The sequence below is a fragment of the Dromiciops gliroides genome, chromosome 5 (assembly GCF_019393635.1).
Source record: "Dromiciops gliroides isolate mDroGli1 chromosome 5, mDroGli1.pri, whole genome shotgun sequence".
In the NCBI taxonomy this organism is placed as follows: Eukaryota; Metazoa; Chordata; class Mammalia; order Microbiotheria; family Microbiotheriidae; genus Dromiciops; species Dromiciops gliroides.
This window is the reverse complement of record NC_057865.1, coordinates 93190732-93213803: the sequence shown is the minus strand read 5'-3', so window position 1 is coordinate 93213803 and position 23072 is coordinate 93190732. Positions and strand designations below refer to the sequence as shown.

The window sequence follows — 23072 nt, the reverse complement described above, 5'->3', positions numbered from 1 at the left end:
AGGGCTTATGGAGTGGGGGAAGAGATGGGAGAAGAGCAGGGCAGTAAATTTTACACTCATCAGAAAAGGCTCAAAGACCTTAAACTCATCAGAGTTTCCTCAAGGAGGGACTAACACACACACACCCAACTGGGTGGAGTAATCTATTTAATCTGGGCAGTAAATGAGCCTAATTCTCATCAGAATTGGCTCAAGGAGGGAATAATGTACACACTCAATTGGGTAGAGTAATCTCTCTAACCCTGCAGGAAAATAGGAGGGCAAGGGGATAAATAGAGAGGGGCAAAAGAAGGAAGGGCAGATTGGGGGAGGGGACAGATAGAAACAAATCCCTTTTGAAGAGGGATAGGATGAAAGAAGATGGATAATAGAATAAATATCATGGGGAAGGGAATAGGATGGAAGGGAAACAGTTAACAATAGTAATCGTGAAAAAGAGAAAAGGGGGGGGAAATTGTACAAAAAATATTTATAGCAACTCTTTGTGGAGGCTAAGAATTGAGAATCAAGGGAATGTCCATCAATTGAGGAATGATGGATGAAACCGTGCCATATGATTTTGGTGAAATGGTCTTGTGCTATATGAAATGACAAACAGGATGATCTCAGAAAAATCTGGAAAAGACTAATGAACATAGATGTATAGTGAAGTGAGCAGAGCTGAGAGGACATTGTGCATAGTGACAGCAGTATTGTTCAATGAGCAATTGTGAATGACTTAACTACTCTCAGCAATGCAATGATCCAAGACAATCCCAAGAGACTAATGAGGAAGCTTATTATCCACCCCCATAGAAAGAGCTGATAAAAAGAGCACTTGTGGATTGTACATCTATAACCTGGTTGCTGTCTTGTGGAGGGGGGAGGAAAGGGAGGGAGGGAGGGAAAAAAATTTGGAACTCTAAATTTTATGAAAATGAATATTGAAAACTACCCTTACATGTAACTGTAAAAAATAAAATAAATGTTTGTTGACAAAAAAAATTAGTAGAAATATCAGCTATCATTTTATACTAGAGAGGCTAAAAGAAAATGAAATTGTGTGAGCTACTTGTTGAAATTAAAGATAAAAAGAATTTTCTACACATACATTATTTTGTTTTTCCTTATGCCTATCTACTGGGTAGCATCTGTCTCTCATCCATTAAAGTTCTACTCAAGATACACTAATTTTGTAAAGTTTTCATGAAATCATTATAATTTACCCTGAAGGCAACTAGAGAGATTTTTTTCCCACTGTCTCCTGGTAGGAAACTGTCATGTTACAATGCCCATAGCACTCCCCTTTGGAAAGTGGGTATTATTTCCTTTTTGTTTGGGAATTCCTATAACAGTAGAGAATTACAATTGCAAATACTTTTTTATAATGCCAGATCATAGGGAAATTGGAGACCTCTGTCTCTATGGTAAGGCAATGTGATGTAACAGAAAGAAAGTAAACTTAGCAAAGGACCAAAAGTGAAGGACAGCACCCACCTCTTGCCAGATCAATTTAAAATGCAGAATGAGAAATACATTGTTGGACATGACCAATGTGACAAATGTTTTTGTTGAGCTAGGCATATTTGTAATGAGGATTTTCTTTTTCTTTTTTTAATTGTTCATTTAATTTTTTTTTAATTGGGAAGATCAGTAAAAGGGAAAGAAAATAAATGAAAAATAAAAACAAATTAACTTTTTTTAAAATGCAAGCTATTGGAGCTGGAAATATAGCAAAGGTCTTACCAAGTAAGGTGGTTTCCTTTTGAGGGATTTCATTCCCATTTATACATTTCTGAAAAATAAGGGGAGGAAACAGGCCATGGGAAATGTATAAAAGAAATTACTCTGCATTTGAAGAATGGAAATGGAAGTAAGAAGATTGGTCCAAGATCAGTGTCTGAAGATCCCGAGGAACATGAGGTTATGCTTGGATGCTAAAGATAGCAACAGCCCATCCTCATGGAACCTCATCACCCAAGGCTTTCAGATCCTAAGGAAAGCCCAGCTGGACCTTCATAAATGTTGCTGCTGGCCCCACCAGTGAAGTGAGTGGGAGTAGCAAGAGGTAGGTGCTGTGTTTTATCTTTGGTCCTTTGCTAAGTCTACATTTATTTCTGCAGTTTCTCATTGCCTCACCATAGATGCAGAGGCCTGTGAAGTCTGGCCAAATCCTCCACCCCTATAAGTTGTTTTCTGGAATTTCTTTTATATTGATTGTTCTCTTTTGATTCTCTGTGATGTGCTATCAGCTGTGGGAGGAACTACCAATTACTCCACAAAGGAATATTGAAGTTCTAAAACCTACTGTCCTCCTAAGCTTCAGTATTGTAGGGAGGGTTATCTGGAACCTAAGCATCCCACAGGACAGCCCCCTCATTTTTAAAATATGGAAACTTGAGGCCTCAAAAAGGAAAGTGATTTGATCAATTTCACATCCCCCTTTCAGTGGCAGAGCCAATATGTGCCAACTATCACAACTTCTAGGCCAGTCTAAGATCTATTTAACCACATTAGTACCCCAGAACCTCAAAAAGGTGACATAACAGGGAAATGACAATGAAAGCTCCAAGGCACAATTCTTGGAAAGGATACTGTGCCAGTCAAAAGGTCAGTCTAGTCATCAGGTAAGGTAAGGTAGGGCAAAGAAAAGTAAATCTGGAGCTGAGAAACCTGGTGCTCATCCTAACTCTACCACTTACGGCTTCTATGACTGAGGGGAGCCTTTAACTGTCTTTGATTAAGTTTCTGCATCTGACATAAAAGAAATGTAATTATCACCTTTCAGTTTCCATGGGATCCCTGTGAGGGTAATTGAAATTATGGATATGTAGAGGCAATATAATATCATGGAAGGAGCACTGAATTTAGGTTAGAAAACACTGCTACTTATGACTCTGTGACCTTGGGCAAGTCAGCTAATCTCTCTAGTGAAGGGTAGGGGCAGCTAGGTAGCCCAGTGGATAAAGCACCAGCCCTGGATTCAGGAGGACCTGAGTTCAAATCTGACCTCAGACATGTGACGCTTACTAGCTGTGTGACCCTGGGCAAGTCACTTAACCCTCATTGCCCCACAACAAAATAAAATAAAATAAAATAAAGGGCTAAAATTGATCCTTTTTATATTTTAAATCCCATTCTAAATCCTTTTTGGAGTTGAAAGAATGAGAAATTATTAGGAACAATGCAAATCTTAGATTCAAGTTCTTACCTTTCATTCTTGGGTATCTAGTAGGTTTGGTAACATTCGCTTCAGAATCTAGTATTTTTGACTTACCTCTGTTTACGGCCCATCTCAAGAAACCTCAGGCACGTGGGTGGCATAGTAGATAGAATGATGGGCCTGGAGTCAGGAGGACCTGAGTTCAAATCTGCAACTGTCCCCTTTGTCATTTCTTGTGGCACAGTAGTATTCTATCACAATCATATACTACAACAGTCATTCCCCAATTGAGAGGCATCCCCTCAATTTCCAATTCTTCACTCTCACAAAAATTGCTGCTATAAATATTTTTGCACATATAGATCCTTTTCCTTTTTCTTTAATCTCTTTGGGATACAAACCTAGTAGTGGTAGTGTTCAATCAAAGGGTATGCACTGTTTTATAGCCCTTTGGGCATAATTCCAGATCATTCTCCAGAATGGCTGGATCAGTTCACAGCTCCACCAACAATGCATTAGTGTTCCAATTTTCCCACAGCTTCTCCAACATTCATTATTTTCCTTTTTTCTCATATTAGTCAATCTGATAGGTGTCAGGTGGTATCTCAGAGTTGTTTTAATTTGTTTCTCTCTAATCAATAGTGATTTAGAGCATTTTTCATATGAGAATGAATAGATAGATAGCTTTGATTTCTTCATCAGAAAACTGCCTGTTCATATCCTTTGACCATTTCTCAATTGGGGAATGACTTGGATTCTTATAAATTTGATTTAGTTCCCTATATATTTTAGAAATGAGACCTTTATTAGAAGTACTGGCCATAAAAATTGTTTCCCAGCTTTCTGCATCCCTTATAATTTTGTATGCATTGCTTCCAACAAAACCTTTTTAATTTAATGTAATCAAAATCATCCAGGGGGCAGCTAAATGGTGCAGTGGTTAAAAGCGCTGGCCCTAGATTCAGGAGTACCTGAATTCAAATCCGGCCTCAGACACTTGACACTTACTAGCTGTGTGACCCTGGGCAAGTCACTTAACCCCAATTGCCTCACTAAAAAAAAAAAATCATCCATTTTGCATTTCATAATATTCTCTATCTCTTGTTTGGTCATAAACTCTTCTCCTTTCCAAAGATCTGAAAGGCAGACTATTCCTTTCTCTCCTAAATTACCTACGGTATCACCTCTTATGTCTAAATCATGTATCCATTTTGACCTTATTTTAGTATAAGGTGTAAGATGTTGGTCTATGCCCCATGTCTGCCATACTATCTTTCAGTTTTCCCAGCAGGTTTTGTCAAATACTGAGTTCCTATCCCAGAAGCTGGAGTCTTTGGGGTTATCAAACACTGCATTACTAATGCCATTTACTACTGCGTTTCCTGTGCCTAGCCTATTCCATTGATCCTCCAATCTATTTCTTAGCCAGTACCAGATAGTTTTGATGACTGCCACTTTATAGTAAAGCTCCAGATTTGGTACAGCTAACCCTCCTTCCTGTGCATTTTTTTCATTATTTCCCTTGATATTCTTGACTTTTTGTTTTTCCAGATGAATTTTGTTATTATTTTTTCTAGCTCTATAAAATAAATTTTAGGTAGTCTGATTGGTATGGCGCTGAATAGGTAAATTAATTTAGGTAGAATTGTCATTTTTACTTTATTAGCTCTGCCTATCCATGAGCAATTGATATCTTTCCAATCATTTAGATCTGATTTGATTTGTGTGAAAAGTGTTTGGTTCATAGAGTTCCTGGGTTTGTCTTGGCAAGTAGACTCCTAAGTATTTTATATTATCTACCATTCCTTTAAACGAAATTTCTCTTTCTCTCTCCTGCTGCTAGACTTTGTTGGTCATGTATAGAAATGCTGGTGATTTATGTGGATTTATTTTATATCCTGCTACTTTGCTAAAGTTGTTAATTGTTTCAAGGAGTTTTTGAGTTGATTCTCTAGGATTCTCTAAGTATACCATCATATCATCTGCAAAGAGTGATAGTTTTGTTTCCTCCTTGCCTATTCTGATTCCTTTAATTCCTTTTTCTTCTCTGATTGCTAATGCTAACATTTCTAGTACAATATTGAATAATAGAGGTGATAATGGACATCCCTGTTTCACTCCTGATCTTATTGGGAAGGCTTCTAACTTATCTCCATTACATATAATGCTTGTGGATGGTTTTAGGTAGATACTGTTTACTATTTTAAGGAAAGCTCCACCTATTCCTAAGCTCTCTAGTGTTTTTATTAGGAATGGGTGCTGTATTTTGTCAAAAGCTTTCTCTGCATCTATTGAGATAATCATATGATTTTGGTTAGTTTTCTTATTGATGTGGTTCATTATGTTAATAGTTTTCCTAATGTTGAACCAGCCCTGCATTCCTGGTATAAATCCCACCTGGTCATAGTGTATTATCCTGTAGTGTATTATCACTTGCTGTAATCTCCTTGCTAATATCTTGTTTAAGATTTTAGCAAAAATATTCATATATAATTTTCTTTCTCTGTTTTTGCTCTGCCTGGTTTTGGTATCGCCACCATATTTGTGTCATAAAAGAAATTTGGTAGAACTCCTTCTTCACCTATTTTTCCAAATAATTTGTATAATATTGGAATTAATTGTTCTTTAAATGTTTGGTAGAATTCACCTGTAAACCCATCTGGCCCTGGGGATTTTTTCTTAGGGAGTTCATTAAAGGCTTGTTTAATTTCTTTTTCTAATATGGGCTTATTTAAGGATTTTATTTCCTCTTCAGTTAACCTGGGCAGTTTGTATTTTTGTAAATATTTATCCATTTCATTTAGATTGTCAAATTTATTGGTATACAGTTGGGCAAAATAATTCCTAATTATTGATTTAATTTCCACTTCATTGGTGGTAACATCACCCCTTTCATTTTTGATACTAGTAATTTGGTTTTCTTCTTTCTTTTTTTAAATCAAATTAACCAATATTTGATCTATTTTATTGGTTTTTTCATAAAACCAGCTCTTAGTTTTATTAAGTCTACAGTTTTCTTGCTTTCAATTTTATTAATTTCTCCTTTAATTTTCAGGATTTCTAGTTTAGTATCTAATTGGGGATTTCTAATTTGTTCTCTTTCTAGCTTTTTACGTTGCATGCCCAATTCATTGACCTCCTCTTTCTCTTTTTTATTCATGTAAGCAGTTAGAGCTATAAATTTTCCCCTAAGCACTGCTTTGGCTGCATCCCATAGATTTTGGTATGTTGTCTCATTATTGTCATTCTCTTGGATAAAGTTATTGATTGTTTCTATGATTTGTTGTTTGACCCATTCATTCTTTAGTTTCCAATTGATTTTCAGTCTACTTTTCCATGGCTCTTTCTTACATGTAATTTTTATTGCATCATGATCTGAGAAGGATGCATTTACTATTTCTGCCTTTCTACATTTGACTATGATGTTTTTGTGCCCTAATACATGGTCAATTTTTGAAAATATGCCATGTACTGCTGAGAAGAAGGTATATTCCTTTCTATCCCCATTCAGTTTTCTCCAGACATCTATCATTTCTCTTTTACTGTTGTGATGAGTAAAACTAAATGTGTCCCAAGTGTAGGGAAAGATAGCTAGAGTTTCTTATAAATTAGTTTTAGCACCAGTCCTTGGGCATTAAGTATTTATTAAAGAGTAAAGAGAGAACAAGTGGAGTTCAGAAAGATAGGGAAGCCTATCTACCCTAGAAGGGTTCAGCCTGGCATCCTTCTTCTCCAAAGTGTTCTTCTACCACCAGGTTGTTGGAGCAACAACTGAGAAAGAGGAAACAGCACTTCCTGCATCAACCCCCTGTCCCCAAAGAAGCAGTCCTTACATGCTGCTTTAAGCTGATTTATTAGTGTCACTGAAATCCACTGGTTTGCTGGATTTGAGAGTGGTCTCATGTTGATGTCATAGCCTCTGAGAACACTCCCTCTTGGGAGTCAGCCAGGTGTGGCTTTAATTGAATTGACTTTAAGTGCGTTAATCAGCAAGGTCAATCATTGTCAATCTAATCAGTCCAAATCAATCTGGGGTCTTTGGGTGTTTAGCAAATCCCATTATTTTCTTACACTGATCATGAAAAGTATTTACTTGCATTTATAATTGAAAATAACCTTCCCAAAAATCTAATTGCAAGAGTTATAATTGATCACCTGAAGTGCCTGGAATCAGTTTCAGAAATAGTTCCCTTCAAATTTTGATTCTAAAAACCTAAGTTGGGTTCATAGACCATACTCAATTGTAATAAAAAATGTCAGTCACCTGCCATTAAAAATTCAAGAAGAATTTGCCAAGTTATCAAATGACACATTTAAAACTTGAGTTTCCTTTAAAAAAAAAAAACATTAAGTGAATTTTTCCTTGAGACTAGGACAGAATTTCCAACAATTTCTGAAATGCACCTAAACATAGTTCTGTCACTTTTTACTACATATTTATGCAAATCTGCATTCTCAGCATTGACGATTATAAAATCAAATTATCGATTAACTCTGAAAAACATTTAAGATACTTTACTTCCTGTAGTATCAAATATTCTGCCAAGATTTAATTCTTTATGTAAAAATAAACAAGCACATCCATCCCATTAGTTTGCAGATTTTCTTTCATCTTTAATAAATGATAATATTAATGAATTTAAAATAAATAAAAATAAAAATTAATTTGTATACCAAGAATTGTTTTAAAATAAATTTATGATTTTCTATCACTAAACATTTAATTTGTATGTCTATTTTATATACCTATATACCCAGGGTCATATAAAAATTTCTTGGGTGAAAAGGAGTCACAAGTGGAAAAAGTTTAAGAAGCCCTGCAATTCACTATCAATTGTGCAATCCAGCTGCCTCCCTGAAGTGGCAATCAGAAAACATAGCCTCATAGGAGTTTGATAAGTTACTGTCTTTCTCTCTTTTTGTGAACGGTTTGCAGAATATGGTGAGGTGGGTGTTTCTTCTTTAAATATTTTGTTGAATTGTGTGATGATCAACTGTGATAGACAATGATCCAAGACAATTCAAAGAACTCATGATGGAAAATGTTCTCCACATCCAGAAAAAAGAACTGTGGATTCTGAATGCAGATTGAAACATCCTGTTTCTACTTTTGTTTTTATTTTTTGAGGTTTTTCCCTTTTGTTCTGATTCTTTCACAACATAACAAATGCAGAAATATGTTTAATGTGATTGTACATATATAACCTATATCAGGTTGCTCTCTGTCTTGGGGAGGGGGGAGGGAGAGGAGAGAGGGAGAAAAATTTGGAACTAAAAATCTGATGAAAACAGATGTTGAAAACTATCTTTACATGTAACTGGAAAATAATAAAAATACTTTTATGATTAAAAAGAAAGAAAAATATATTTTGTTGAATTCATTTGTAAATCTATCTGGTCTAGGGTTTGGGGTTTTTTTAGGAATTTAGTTATGGCTTGCTTAAGCACCTTTTCTGAAGTTAAGTTCTATATTTTGTTTTGTTAATCTAGGTATCTTATATTTTTATAAATATTAATTTGATTTTTCAGTTTTGTTGGTATGTGATAAATATACTAATTTCTAAAAACTTCCTTATTTCTTCTTTATTGTAAATTTTCCCCTTGCACTATTTTGTCAATATGTCTCTCTCTCTCATAAATCATGGTTTATCTATTTTACTGGCCTATTTAGCTTTACTAATCACCTAAATAGTCCATTTTCGAATTATGTATACAAGTTAGAGGCTCATAATGTGATTTCTTCTCAGGGCAAGTCTAAGAGCCAGGAGACTAGTATTGGTCCCACAGATCCTTCTTCCAGCCTAAGCCCCATAGCAGTTATCTAGGGAAGCAAAATAAGAAGGAAAAGATCATGCATTGATTTGCTCAGATTCCATACACAAATGACCATTGGTCCCTATAAATAAATAAGCATAACCCACAGGGGTGCCAGTGTGGAGAAGGGGAAACAATCTTCAGGAAAACTCATGGTCTAAGGAGAGTTAGGGCCTCAATGCCATTTACCTTGTTTCACAAAAGAAAATCTCTACAACTAGAGTTCACATGACTCCATATTCCCAGCATCTGATGATGTCTCCCTTTTGGTGCTGATGCTGCTTCCTGTGGTCCCAGAGCATGCTTCTTCTTGCTGTTCAACTCTGCCTTTGTCATGTACTTAAGCTCCCACCCTGGGCCATTGCTTGTCACCTCTACCACTGTCACAGCTTGAAACTTTGCCCCCTGCAGACATCATCTGCTGGAGCTTTCCACCTGCAGCTGTCATTTGCTAAAGCTGCACTCTATTCTTAAATACTCTCTACCTCCACAGCTGTCTTCTTGTGATTCTCCACTCTACTGCTACCGCCATCCACCACATCCCCTCCATTCTGCCCTCTCTCTGGCTTCTTAAGTACCACTCAATGAATCTCAGTCCTAGAGATTCTCAGTGGTCCTGCTGCTATATAGCTTAGGAAAAGTGTCCTTGCTTCCATTGAGTGAGATCACCCAGACAATGTGCCTTGAGGTTGGTCAATACCCTTTCATCTATGTCTTTGCTTTCTTGGATTCACTTTTTCACCTCCAAGGTGATGTTGATCAGGTGGCTGTGATCTATTAATTACTCCTCTAAAGGGAAAGTCCCTAACTTTTTTTTGGCTGATCAGACTGAATTCAATTCATCTTTTCCCTATCCTGGGATATAGGCAGAGTGTCCCCACTACTACACAGAACCTTCTACTGAAGCTAGAGGGATAAGTACATGTCTCTCTTCATTCCCCCTTTTAATTCTTGGCATGCCTCAGCTATGACAATTGTCTTGAAATATTGATGAGTCTCAAAAAGGTACTAGGTAAAGGGATGGGAAAGGTACATGTAGGTGGATTTGGCCAACAAAGCTTTCCCCTCTTATCTGTCACAAAGTGGAATAGATATCGCTAAAGATGTCTCTTTGATTCCTGCCAGGAGAGGAGCAAGAAGTTGGAGCCACAGGCTGGCCACTCCACTCTTCTCAGAAAAATATTAATGGACTAGAACTATATTTATCTCCCCCCAAAAAATATTTTTAGTCTATGGCAATTCATTTTTAGGTTCAAGCTAAGCTCCTTGTTGGTATCATTTAGCATGAAAAGAGTTTTCCAAATCATATATCCAAAAACTTGCCTCATTTCCTACCAAATATACCTGTTCCACAAAGAACACACAAAGATGACTAAGCAAAGAGAAAAACAGAAATCAGAGAAAGTAAATATCTGAGAATGTATAACACACTATTAGAGTAATTGTGCTCTCCCATTGGGAGAGAGAGAATGAGAGAGACAGAGAGAGAATGAATGAATCAATGAATCAATGAATGAATGCATGAGTCAGATTTCACCCAATGGGGAATTCCCCCAAAGTTGCTAGTGTTGCAAACCGGAGGCATAGACACGACAGGAGTTTCCAGATCCTCTACATGTCAGCTTCTTCCCAAGTCTTTCTTTCCCTTCAGAAACCTAAAAAGAGGCTGGAATCTCATGTTTTCTGTCCTTTAGATTGGAAGCCAGAAGGCAGATTCTCTCTTCTGCCAAGCTATCACCAACTCTACCCTTCATGGAGGTGTGGAGCATTGAGTAATCAATTGTCACCAAAAAGGAGAGTCTTATACAAATGGGCTTTGAGTCACAGGTTATGCTATTATAGGTCATAGCCTAACACAAAAGAGGAATCAAAATATCTATTTATGTCAAAACGTTCCTTCCAAAATGTGCTGTTCTTCTTTGTCCACACGCTTGCCACATTGACTCGGGGGCCTGCTAGGTGGTACAGTGGATATAGCACTGGCCCTGAAGTCAAGAGGACCTGAGTTCAAATCTCACCTCAGATACGTACTAGCTGTGTGACCCTGGGGGAGTCACTTTACCCCCAGTTGCTTTAAACATCCGGGGCCATCTCCTGTCATCCTGATATATATCTTTCCACTGGACCCAGATGGCTCTGGAGGAGAGAGTGTGGTTGGTGACCTTGCACAGCCCTCCCTCACTTAGATCCAATTGAGTGCAAGTCATGATATCACCCAGATGTCACAGACCTTTTTGAGGTTGAAGGACAAACAACAACAACAACAACAACAGCCACAATGACTATGTTCCCCATGATCTTCTTGGCCAGCCATGGTGTAATGATTTCCAACCCCCATAGAACAGGTCTCCACTTGAAGAAAAAACATAGCATTTAAAATCAAAGTATTTCTTCATTATGGATCTGTCCCTCTGCTCACTTTCCCTTGCCCTGAAAACCCCTGTCTAGTTCTTCCTTCTTGATTGGCTCCCTGGACTTTGGGTTGCTCCCTCCTTGGTCTGCTTTCTGATGCATGGGTCCTTTTCCAGTGATTACTGCCTTGCCACTTATAATTTCATGTATGTCCAGACTGCAACTCATAACACTGTTTTGACCTTCAGCCTGCTACCTTAAAACTTTTTCTCAATTTCTTGCCCTCTATTTACAATCTGCTTCTAGCCACACCCTGGCACTATAATTAACCAATACATACATCTAAGTGACTGTCCTCAAGAATGTCCTCACCACATGTCCTGAGTCACTCCATACTTTTATGGGTCATCAGGCACAGCCAGATCCAATTGGATTACTGAAAAGGGAAAGCTATCTTGCATCTCCGATCCCTTATTATGCCAAACAAACTTTTCTTCCGGGAATCTTTAATCCTTCTGGTGTAAGTCTCAGAGTCACCGTTGTCAGGATAGCCTTGGCCTCCATGACTCTGGACCAGTTTATCCACCATTTCCAAAAGCTCATTCACCTGCTTTTCCTGGGCCAGACCACTTTCTTTGTTGTTAAAAGCATAAAATCTTTCTCCACACCGATTAATTAGCTTCTTAAGAAATTGACTATCTGAAGCCTTGATGTAATTCTCCAGTGTCCCAGTACCTAGATCTTCTTTCCTGGTGAAGAGTACAATCATATACTTAGTGATCTCTTCTCCAAATATGATTTCTAGTTCCCTAACGCTCTTCTCATCTTCTTGAGTGAATCGGCCCAGCTGAATCACCAGGACGAAAACTTTGACTCCTGGAGAGAGGCGAAGGCTACGAAAGGCTTCTTCCCCTTGTTTAAAAAGATCATCTTCACTAGCCAGGTTAAGGTCAAAGGTTGGAGTATCAACAACTACAATATTCTTCCCTTTCCAGGTCCTGAACCCGTTCTGACAGGTCTCAGTGACTGTTTTTGCTGACAGTTTGGCTTTAAATTCATGCCGCCCCAGGATGGTGTTCCCAGTTGAGCTCTTCCCAGTCCCACTTTTCCCTACAAGGATAAGACTCAGGACATCTGTGGGAAGAAACACAATAAACATTAACAACCATACCCTCATTGGAAATGCTCCTGTCCATGTGTTCCCTATTTCTCCTATGTTGCATTGCTGGTTTTCATCTCCTTCTTCCTGGTCCAGTCTCCTTGAATCTTTTCCTTCTCTGGCTAAAGATTTACTCTCCTGTTTTAATGTAATAGGAATACATGCTCATAAGCAACCAGTACTGGTAGTATACATGTCTGGTGGCAAGCCTGTAACTTAGGGCCCTCTGAAGTTCAGAGAGACATTAAACATGGTATCTAGCAGGAAGGAAAGAGAATGAGTTTCTCTGGCTCAGCAGTCAATCACAAGACCCTCCCCACCCCCCACCAACTAAGCAGTAAACAGACAGGAAAGAGCCCCAGAATATAGCTGCACTTCCTCCATTCCACATTCCACTCTTCCAGAAACAGGCTCACCAAATGTGAATGCTCCAAGGACTGGGCCCTCATTGGTCCGTTCCCTGTTATGTGAACAATAGCAATTCCTTTTCATTCTGTGTATTTCCAGAAATACGGTGATCCTAGAGAATTCAACCCTTCTATGCCCTATCTAATGTAGGCAAGTAATGTTACAAGGGAGTTACAAAGGAACAATTGACACAGTGGCCCTTAACGTTAGGTTTCTGAGACATTAAAGTGGGGTTTGGTTATAATCTATTAATTATGTTACTACAAAATGTTTTGTCGAAGTAACAATATACAGGGTGTGCCTATAGCTTGGTTACATAAAAGTGATCATTAATATGATATCTGTATATTACCAGTTTTTATAAAATTAGAATACACTAAGATATACTGCAATGAAAGCCATGCTAAACACAACTGAAATTATTTGATGATTCACTTTAAAGACCATTAGTAGAAAACACCAGCTATCATTTCATACAATAGAGGACAAAGGAAAATAAAATTGTTTGAGCTCTCTATTTGTTGAAATTACAGATAAAAAATAATTTCCCACACATGCATTCTTTTGATTTTCCTTATGCCTATTTGCTAGGCTGCATTTAGCTCTCATCCATTAAATTTCTCCACAAGATTCTTTAATTTTGTAAAGTCTTCATGAAATCATTATAATTTACTCTGAAGACAACTAGAGATTTCTTCCCACTATCTCCTGGTAGGAAACTGTCATGTTACAATGCCCATAGCACTCCCCTTTGGAAGGTGAGTATTATTTCCTTTTTCTTTGGGAATTCCTATACCAGTAGAGAATTACAATTACAAATACTATTTTATATTGCTGGATTATAGGGAAATTAGAGGCCTTTGTATCTATGGTAAAGCAATGTGCTATCACAGAAAGAAATGTAGACTTAGCAAAGGACCAAAAGTGCAGCACAGTACCTACCTCTTGCCAGATGAATTTAAAATTTAACATATTTTTCATTCAAATTGTTTTAAGTTGGGAGGGGCAATAAGAGGGATAAATAATAAATGAAAAATAAATTAACTTTTTTAAAATGCAAGCTATTGGAGCTGGAAATATAGAGATGGTCTTACCAAGTAAACTGTCTTCCTTTTGAGGGATTTCATTCCCATTTATACATTTCTGAAAAATAAGGGGAGGAAATGGTCCATAGGAATTGCCCAATTCCTCTGCATTTGATGAGTGGAAGTGGAAATAAGAAAATTGGTTCAAGATCAGCGTGTGAAGATCGCAAAGAACATGAGGCTATGCTGGATGTTAGAGCTAGCAACAGCCCATCCTCATGGAACCTCCTCCCCTAAAGCTTCAGATGCCAAGGAAGCCCAACTGGACCTTCTTCATAAATGTCCCTGTTGGCCCCACCAGTGAAGGGAGTGGGAGTGGAAAGAGATAGGTGCTGTGTGGCATCTTTAGTCCTTTGCTAAGTCTACATTTCTTTCTGCAATAACTCATTGCCTTACCATAGATGAAGAGACCTATGAAGGCTCACTAAATCCACCATCCCATGAGATGTTCCCTGGAATTTCTTCTACATTGATTGTTCTCATTTGATTCTCTGCGAGGTGCTATCAGCTGGAGCAGGAGCTCCCAATGACTCCACAAGAGACGGTTGAGGTTCTAAAACCTATTGTCCTCCTGAGCTTCAGTATTGTAGGGAGGGGGATCTGTAGCCTAAGTATCCCTCAGGACAGTCTCCTCATTTTTATAGAAACGATGCCCCAAAAGGGAAGTGACAGTCAATTTCCCATCCACCTTCAGTGATGGAATCAACATGTGCCAACTATCACAACTTCTAGGCCAGTCTAAGATCTATTTAACCACATTAGTACCCCAGAACTTCCAAATTGTGATATTCCAGAGAAAGGACAATGGAAGCTCCAAGGCACAACTCTTGAAAAGGAAATTGTCCCAGTCAAAAGGTCACTCTAGTCATCAGGCACGGCAAGGTGTGGGAAAGAGCAGTGAATCTAGAGCTAAGAAACTTGGTGCTCATCCTTACTCTACCACTTACTGCCTGCATGACTTTGACATAAAAAAAAAAGAAATGAAATCATCACCTTCCAGTCTCCATGGGAGACTGGATATGCTGAGGCAATATCATATAGTGGAAAGAACACTGAATTTAGGTAGAGGACACTGATACTTATGACTCTGTGACCTTGAGCAAGGCAGCTAATCCCTCTAGTGATCAGTTGTTCATCTAAAAAAATAAAGGGCTGAGGCAGCTAGGTGGTGTAGTGGATAAAGAACCTGCCCTGGATTCAGGAGGACCTGAGTTCAAATCCAGCCTCAGACACTTGATGCTTAGTAACTGTGTAACCCATGGCAACTCACTTAACCCTCATTGCCCTGCAAAAAAAAGAGAAGAAAAAAGAAAGGGCTAAAATTTATCCTTTTCTTTAAAAAAAATCCCACTTTAAATTATTTTTGGAGTTAAAAGCATGAGAATTTTTTAGGAACAATGTAATTCTTAGATTCAAGTTCTAACCTTCATTTATTTGATATCTAGTAGGTTTGGTAACATCTGCTTCAGAATCTAGTATTTTTGGCTTACCTCTGTTCACATGAAATTCAGCATAGCCCTGACCTTTCTCCTTCATCAATAGTTCAATCTGTTCAAGGAGACCTTGAATCTGAGTATCCTGTTCTTCCCCACATACTCTGTTGTTGAAAGCACAGTACCGACCCTTACAATTCTGAACCAGTTCCTTGAGGTACTTATTATCAGTTTCTTTAACATATTCTGAAAGTGAGTCATCTCCCAGATCTTCTTTCCTTGTGAAGAGAAGTAACATGTGCCTCGTGGCTTCAGCTCCAAACATCTCCTGAATGCCCTTCACTATCTCTTGATCGTCCACCGTGTGATAGCCAAGAGGGGTCACCAAGAGCAGGATATGGGGGCCAGGGGAACAGAGGGTGATGCAGTGCCTGACCTCTTGTTCCCTGTCCCCAGCAGAGATCTTTGAAGAGAAAAGATCAGGGGTATCAATGACCATGACTTCCCTCTTTCCCACAGTTCCACTTTCTTTCTTGCAAGTTTTGGTTACTGGAAAGTCACTGAATTTGGTCTCAAACACTTGCTTCCCCAGGATGCTGTTTCCTGTTGCGCTCTTCCCTGCACCATGTTTCCCCAAAAGGAGAATTCTCAGTTCTGAGGATCCAGAGTCCAGTTCTGACTCCCTCCCCTGATGCTGGCTCTTGTTAGCTGGCTCTGTTCACACAAAAATAACTCATTAATAATCATTCCCTCTAACCGCCACCAGGTCATCAGTATAACAAGAAAGCATATCCTATTTCCTTACAATTCAATTCCACCCATAAGACACTCAGTAAGCAATCTATTATATGGTCAGATCTATATTAAACATGGTGGGTAGAGAAGGAATAAGGCACATTTTTAATGATTTATCATTATGATAATGAGTGAAGCATTTTGTCATATAACACTTATCATAAACCAGAGTGAAGAACCCTGTGCCATATACTTTGAGAGACACAGAGCTTAGCTAAAATAGTTCTATTCATATAGCATCTCTAGTCTCATAAGATGGAAATCTAAATAACTATAATCAACACAAAAAAAAACCTGGGGGTCAAAACCTGTGAATTCATTGGTTTAAGGAATCCTAGGGAAGAAACCCCTCCACCAATAAAGCACCAGCATTTCAACTTCTAGTTGCTTGGGGTACAGAGAGTTTAAGTGTCAAGGAGCTCAGAAATCCTTTGGGACATCTCCTCAAACTGGTCTATCCTTGAGATCTAGTGGAATAGTCTATGCAGGTCTAAAAGAGACTCCCTTTGCTGTGTTTCCTTCCCCTATTAGAAAAAAATCTCCTTGAGAGTAGGGACTAGCCATCTTTTTCCTTATATTTTTATTCCTAGCACTTAGCACAATGCCTCATATGTTGTAAGTGCTTGATAGATGTTTGTCTCCTTTTTTTCCCTTTCTTCTCTAATAGTAGTCTTAACTAGTTTCTGGGATAATTTTCTGGAATTCTCTTCCTAAGTAAACCATCATGTCATCAAGAATAATGGCAAATTTGTCTTTCTGATCTTTCTACCTTTAGTTTTGTTCCTATATCAAGAATTTCTAAAATGAGAAGATGGGACATCCTGATTTGTTCCATAATTCTTGGGAAAGCTTCAGTGTTTTTCCATTACAAATAAAGTTAGCTCTTGATTAAGAGATATGTGTCTGATTATATTAAAGAAAGGTCAGTGCCAGGAAAGTCATATTCATTCCTTCACTAACTCTCATGTTTCTTCTCCTAATTCTAGACTCCATCATGTCTCAGTATTATTCACATCCCAGAAGAGATCTCCATCCCTGTGGCCCCTCTTCCTATTAGTGAGTTCCTTCCAGAATATCCATTTTGAGAAAGTGCCCTGGTCATCCATGTTCATTCCCTTACTCCTCTCTTGGCTCCTCATCTGATTCTCTGGCCTTCTTTATCTACCATGTCCCCACAAAGGTACTTTACCCTATTGCCTCCCCTTTATTTTTAGCTTCCTTTTATGTGTTATCTTTCCCTATTAGAATGAAAATTAGAATAAAAAACTCAAAAAGGAATAAATTCTAAATCCCCAATTAAATACTAAATTGAAAATCTTAAAAATTAAAGGTGAGATCACTAAAATTGGAAGTTTAAGAAAAATTGAATAAGCAATAAAGCTGGAAGTTGTTTTATGAAAAAATAAAATAAAATAGCCAGACCATTGGTCAATTTGATTTTTTAAAAAGAGAAAAGAAAACTAAATTACTAGTATTGAACATGAAAAGTGTTAATATATCACCAAAGAAGATGAAATTAAAGTTATTATGAGGAGTTATTTTGCCCAATTATATGCCAATAAATTTAAAATTTTAAGTGAAATGGAAGAATATTTACAAAAATATAAATTAAGTAGATGAGAAGAAGAGGAAATATAATATCTAAATAGACCTATAATAGAAAAAGAAATTGAAGAGGCCATTAATGAGCTTCCTAAGATAAAAGCACCAGAACCAGATGGATTTACAAATGAATTGTATCAAACACTTAAAGATCAACTAATTCCAATATTAAATACATTATTTGGGATAGTAGGTAAAGAAGGGATTCTACCAAACTCCATTTATGAAACAAATATGATACTGATAATTAAACCAGTAAGGATAAATACAGAAAAAGAAAATTATAAGGCAATTTCATTAAAATGGATCCAAAAATCCTAAACAAAAGACTAGCTAAAAGATTATACCAATATATTACAAAGAATACACGTTATGATCAAGTGGGATTTATACTAGGAATGCAGGGATGGTTTAACATAAGGAAAACTGTTAACATAGTTGAGTACATCAATGATAAAAAAACATATGATTATATCAATAGATGCAAAAAAAGCTTTTGATAAACTTTAGCATTTGTTTCTATTCAAAACACTAGAAAGTATAGGTATAAATTGATTTTTTTTCTTAAATTGATAAAAAAGTATTTATCTAAAACCATCAGCAAGCATTGTTTGTAAGGGAGATAAACTAGAAGCCTTCCCCGTAAGATCAGGTGTGAAATAAGGATTCCCATTGTTATCAATATTCAATATCATATTGAAAATCCTAGAAATAGCAAAAAGAGAAGAAAAATAAATTGAAGTAATCAGAATAGGGAATGAGGCAATAAAGATATCTCTTTTAACAAATTATATGACGATATTCTTAGAAAATCCTAAAGACAACTAAAAAGTTAGCTGAAAAAATAATTTTAGCAAATTAGGAGGATATAAAGTAAATCCACATAAATCATCACAAACAAAACTCTGCAGGAAAAAGATAATAAAAATACATTTAAAATAACTCTAGACATTATAAAATGCCTTGGAGTATACCTACCAAAACAAATCCAGGACCTATATAAACAAAATTATAAAAAAAAACTTTTTATACAAATAAAATCAGATTTAAATAATTGGAGAAATATTATTCATGGATAAGCAGGGCCAATATAATAAAAATGACAATTTTACCAAAATTAATTTATGTAGTCAATGCCAAGTCAATTAAATTACCAAAAACAGTATTTTACTTAATTTGAAAAAACAATAACAAAATTCATTTGGAAAAACAAGAATCCAGTAGAATCAAAGGAAATAATTTTTAAAGTGCAAAGGAACTTTATAAGACAGTAATTATCAAAACTATTTGGTACTGGCTAAGAAATAGAAAGGTAGATCAATGGAACAGAGTGGACTTATAATTTGCAGCAGCAAATACACATGACAATCTTGCATTTGACACATGTAAAAACTGAAGTTTTTGGAATAAGAATTCATTATTTGGTAAAAAAAAAAAAAAGTTGTTGAGAAAATTGAAAAGCAGTATGGCAGAAACTGCTCATGGACCAATATCTCACACCATTTAAAAGGGGAAGTTAAAAATGGGTGCAGATAAAGATACAAAGAGAGATTTTACCAGAAAATTAGGAAAATATGCAACATATTTCTTATCAGATTTATGCATAGGTGAACAATTTCTGATTAAACAGAAAGCAAAAAATTGGGGGGAAATTTAGAGACAGTTTATCAGATAAAGGTCTCACATCTAAAATATATAAAAAAAACTTTATCAAATCTATAAGAATATGAGTCATTCTCTAATTGAAAAATGGTCAGATAGTAATAGGTAGTTTTCCAATGAATAAATCAAAGTAATTTATAGTCACATAAAAGTACTCTATATCATTTCTGATTAAAGAAATGCAGATTGGGGGTGGAGCCAAGATGGCGGAGAAAAGGCTGTGACTCTCCCAACCTCCTGATAAGTGTGTCCACTCCCTCCAAAATAATTCCATAAGACAACTCCTAGGGGCAGCTGGTTGGCACAGTGGATAGAGTACCGGCCCTGGATTCAGGAGTACCTGAGTTCAAATCTGGCCTCAGACACTTAACACTTACTAGCTATGTGACCCTGGGCAAGTCACTTAACCCCAATTGCCTCACCAAAACAAACAATCAAACAAAAATAAATAAATAGATAGATAGATAAATGAAATATAAACAGTGAAAGAAAGAATGACAATTAAAAAAAAAAGACAACTCCTGGAGCAGCCTAACCCACATAAGAACAGAGTGAGACTATTTTCCAGCCAAAGACAGCAACTGGGATCACCTGCTATGAAGGCTGAGAGAAGAGCTAAGCACACTGCATACCTAGCCCAGAATAGACTATGCCTCCAGGCATAGTGTTTGGAGCCAGCAGCTTCTGCTGAGGCTCAGCTTAGAGACTGGACTGTAATCTCTGCTGGAGATAGGGCAAAGCACCCTGGTTCTGAACCAGTGGGCTGAATCGAGTAGGGGAGGCCCAGTGGGGGAGGGACACAGGCATACCAAGCTTCCAACCACAAAGAATCGGATTTCAATCAGACATCTGCTTCCAGGTTGAGATGAGTAGGAAAAGAAAACAGCAGACAATAGAGCTTCTTGGGGGGCGGGGGGGGGGGCAAGGTAGACCAGAATACACCCTCAGAAGAAGATAATAACGAAGTCAAAGCTCCAACATCCAAAGCTTCCAAGAAAAATATGAATTGGTCTCAGGCCATGGAAGTGCTCAAAAGGGACTTTGAAGAGAAAGTAGGAGAGATAGACAGAAGATTTAGAGAGGTTGAGGAAAGAATAGAAAGAGAAATGAGAGTGATACAGGAGAGTCATGAGAAAAAAGTCAACAGCTTTAAAAGCCAAATGCAAAAGGAGATAAAAAAGGTCTCTGAAGAAAATAATTGCCTAAGAATTAGGATTGAACAAATGAAAGCTAGTGACTTACGAGAAACCAAGACACAGTAAAGCAAATCCAATTGAATAAAAATAATAGAGGGCAATATGAAATATCTCCTTGGAAAAACAGCTGACCTGGAAAATAGATCCAGGAGAGATAATTTGGAAATCATTGGATTACCTGAAAGCAATGATCAAAAAAAAGCCTATACACCATCTTCCAAGAAATTGTCAGGGAAAATTGCCCTGATATTCTAGAAGCAGAAGGTAAAATAGAAATTGAAAGAATCTACCGATCACCTCCAGAAAGAGATCCCAAAAGGAAAAGTCCAGGAATATTATAGCCAAATTCCAGAGATCCCAGGTCAAGGAGAAAATATTACAAGCAGCTAGGAAAAAAGGAATCCAAATACTGTAGAGCTACAGTAAGGATAACACAAAATCTAGTAGTATCTACATTAAAGGACCAGAAGCCTTGGAATGTGATATTCTGGAGGGCAAAGGAATTGGGACTACAGTCAAAAATCACCTACCCAGCAAAACTGAGTATAAAGTTTCAGGGGGGAAATGGGACTTCAATGAAAAAGAGGATTTTCAGGCATTTGTGATGAAAAGACCTGAACTGAATAGAAAATTTGACTTTCAAATGCAAGGCCCTAGAGAAGCACAAAAAGGTAAAAAGGAAAAAGAAATCAATAGGGATATTAAAAGATTAAACTGTTTACATTCCTCCATGGGAAAATAATACTTCTAACTCATAAGATCTTTCTCAGTATTAGGGCAGCTGAAAGGAATATACTTAGACAGAGAGCACAGATGTGAATTGGTTATAAAGGGATGATATCTGTAAAGCATTTTTTTGTTTATCCTTGTTTGTTGGGGGGCAGGCAGGGTGGGTGGTTTATGTGTGCAAACAGATATGGGCTTGGGACCTCCTGGGTCCAGGGCTGGTGCTTTGTCCACTGTGTCACCTAGCTGACCCATGATGACATCTTTAAAATAAAGTTAAAGGTAAGAGGAATACACTGGAAGAAAGGGAAAGGGAGAGGTTCACTGGGGAAAAGTAGCTCGCATAAAAGAAACAAGAAAAATCTTATGGAGTGGAGGGGAATATGGGAAAGGAGTAGGGGAATTAGTGAGCCTTACTTTCCTCAGAATTGGCTCAAAGAGGGAATAACATACACACTCAAGTGGGTATAGTAATATATCTTGTGCTGTGGGAAAGTGGAAGAGGAAGGGGATAAGGGGGATAGGTGAAGGAAGGGAGGACAGATTGGGGTAGGGCACAGTAAAAAGCAAAACTGTTTTTAGAAGGGATAGGGTGAAGGAATATAGAAAATAGAGTAAATATCAAGGGAAGGGAATAAGATGGAGGGTAATACAGTTAGCAATAGTAACTCTGAAAGAAATGATGAGCAGGATGATATCAGAAGGACATATGAAAAATGCAAACCATCATCAGAGGAAGAACTGATGTTAACTGAATACAGATTGAAGTATAATTTTATTTGTTAGCATCTCTTTCTAAAGTTATTTTGTCTGTTTTCTTTTACAACCTAACTAATGAGAAGATGTTTTGCATAACTGCACATGTATGGCTTATATGGAATTGCTTGACTTCATAGGGAGGGTTAAGGAGGTAGGGAAGAAGAAAATTTAGAGCACAAAGTTTTAAAAAATCAACATGAAAAGAAATTATGAGCAGGAGGTGTTCAAAGAACCCTGGAAGAACTTACATGAGCTTATGCTGACTGAGAGGAACAGAACCAGGAGAACATTGTACACAATAACAGCAACAATGTGTGATGAACAATAGTGATGGATTTGATTCTTTTTTAGCAATGCAACAATCCAAAACAATGTCAAAGAACTTCATGATAGAAAATGTTCTCAACATCCAGAAAAAAGAACTTTAGAGTATGAATACAGATTGAACCATACTGTTTCTACTTTGGGGCTGATTTTTTTTTCTTTCTTTTTTGAGGTTTTTCCCTTGTGCTCTGATTCTTCTTTCACAATATGATTAATGCAGAAATATGTTTAATGTGATTGCACACATATAACTTATATTAGAGTGCTTTCCATCTTGAGAAGGAAAGAAGGAAAGAGAGGGTGGGGAAAAAAGTGGAACTGAAAACTATCCTTATATGTAACTGGAAATAATAAAATACTTTTATTAAGAAAAAAGAAAAAAGAAATGTAGATTAAAACAAACTTCAGATAAAATTTTATACTTACCTGATTGGTGAAAATGATAGAAGGGGAAAATGACAAATGTTGGAGAGGATGTGGAACATTAATTCATTGTTGGTGGAATTCTTAAACCATTTTGAAGAGCAATGTGGAATTATGTCCAAAGAGTTATTAAACTGTTTATACACTTTGACCCAACAATACCATTACATGGTCTATTTCCAAAAATAATTA

The 23072-nt window shown here is 37.1% G+C and overlaps 1 protein-coding gene across 1 annotated transcript in view; it reads right to left on the bottom strand.

Moving 5' to 3' along the window:
- Positions 1–11050: 11050 nt before the first annotated feature.
- LOC122730024 (GTPase IMAP family member 8-like) overlaps positions 11051–23072 on the bottom strand; it is a 30994-nt gene continuing 18972 nt past the window's right edge. The window contains exons 5-6 of the mRNA XM_043969218.1: positions 15451–16107; positions 11051–12442 (exon numbers count right to left, since the gene is read on the bottom strand). Of these exons, the coding sequence (XP_043825153.1) occupies positions 11742–12442; positions 15451–16107 (1358 nt within the window). The 3' untranslated portion in view covers positions 11051–11741. The remainder of the gene's footprint in view (positions 12443–15450; positions 16108–23072) is intronic.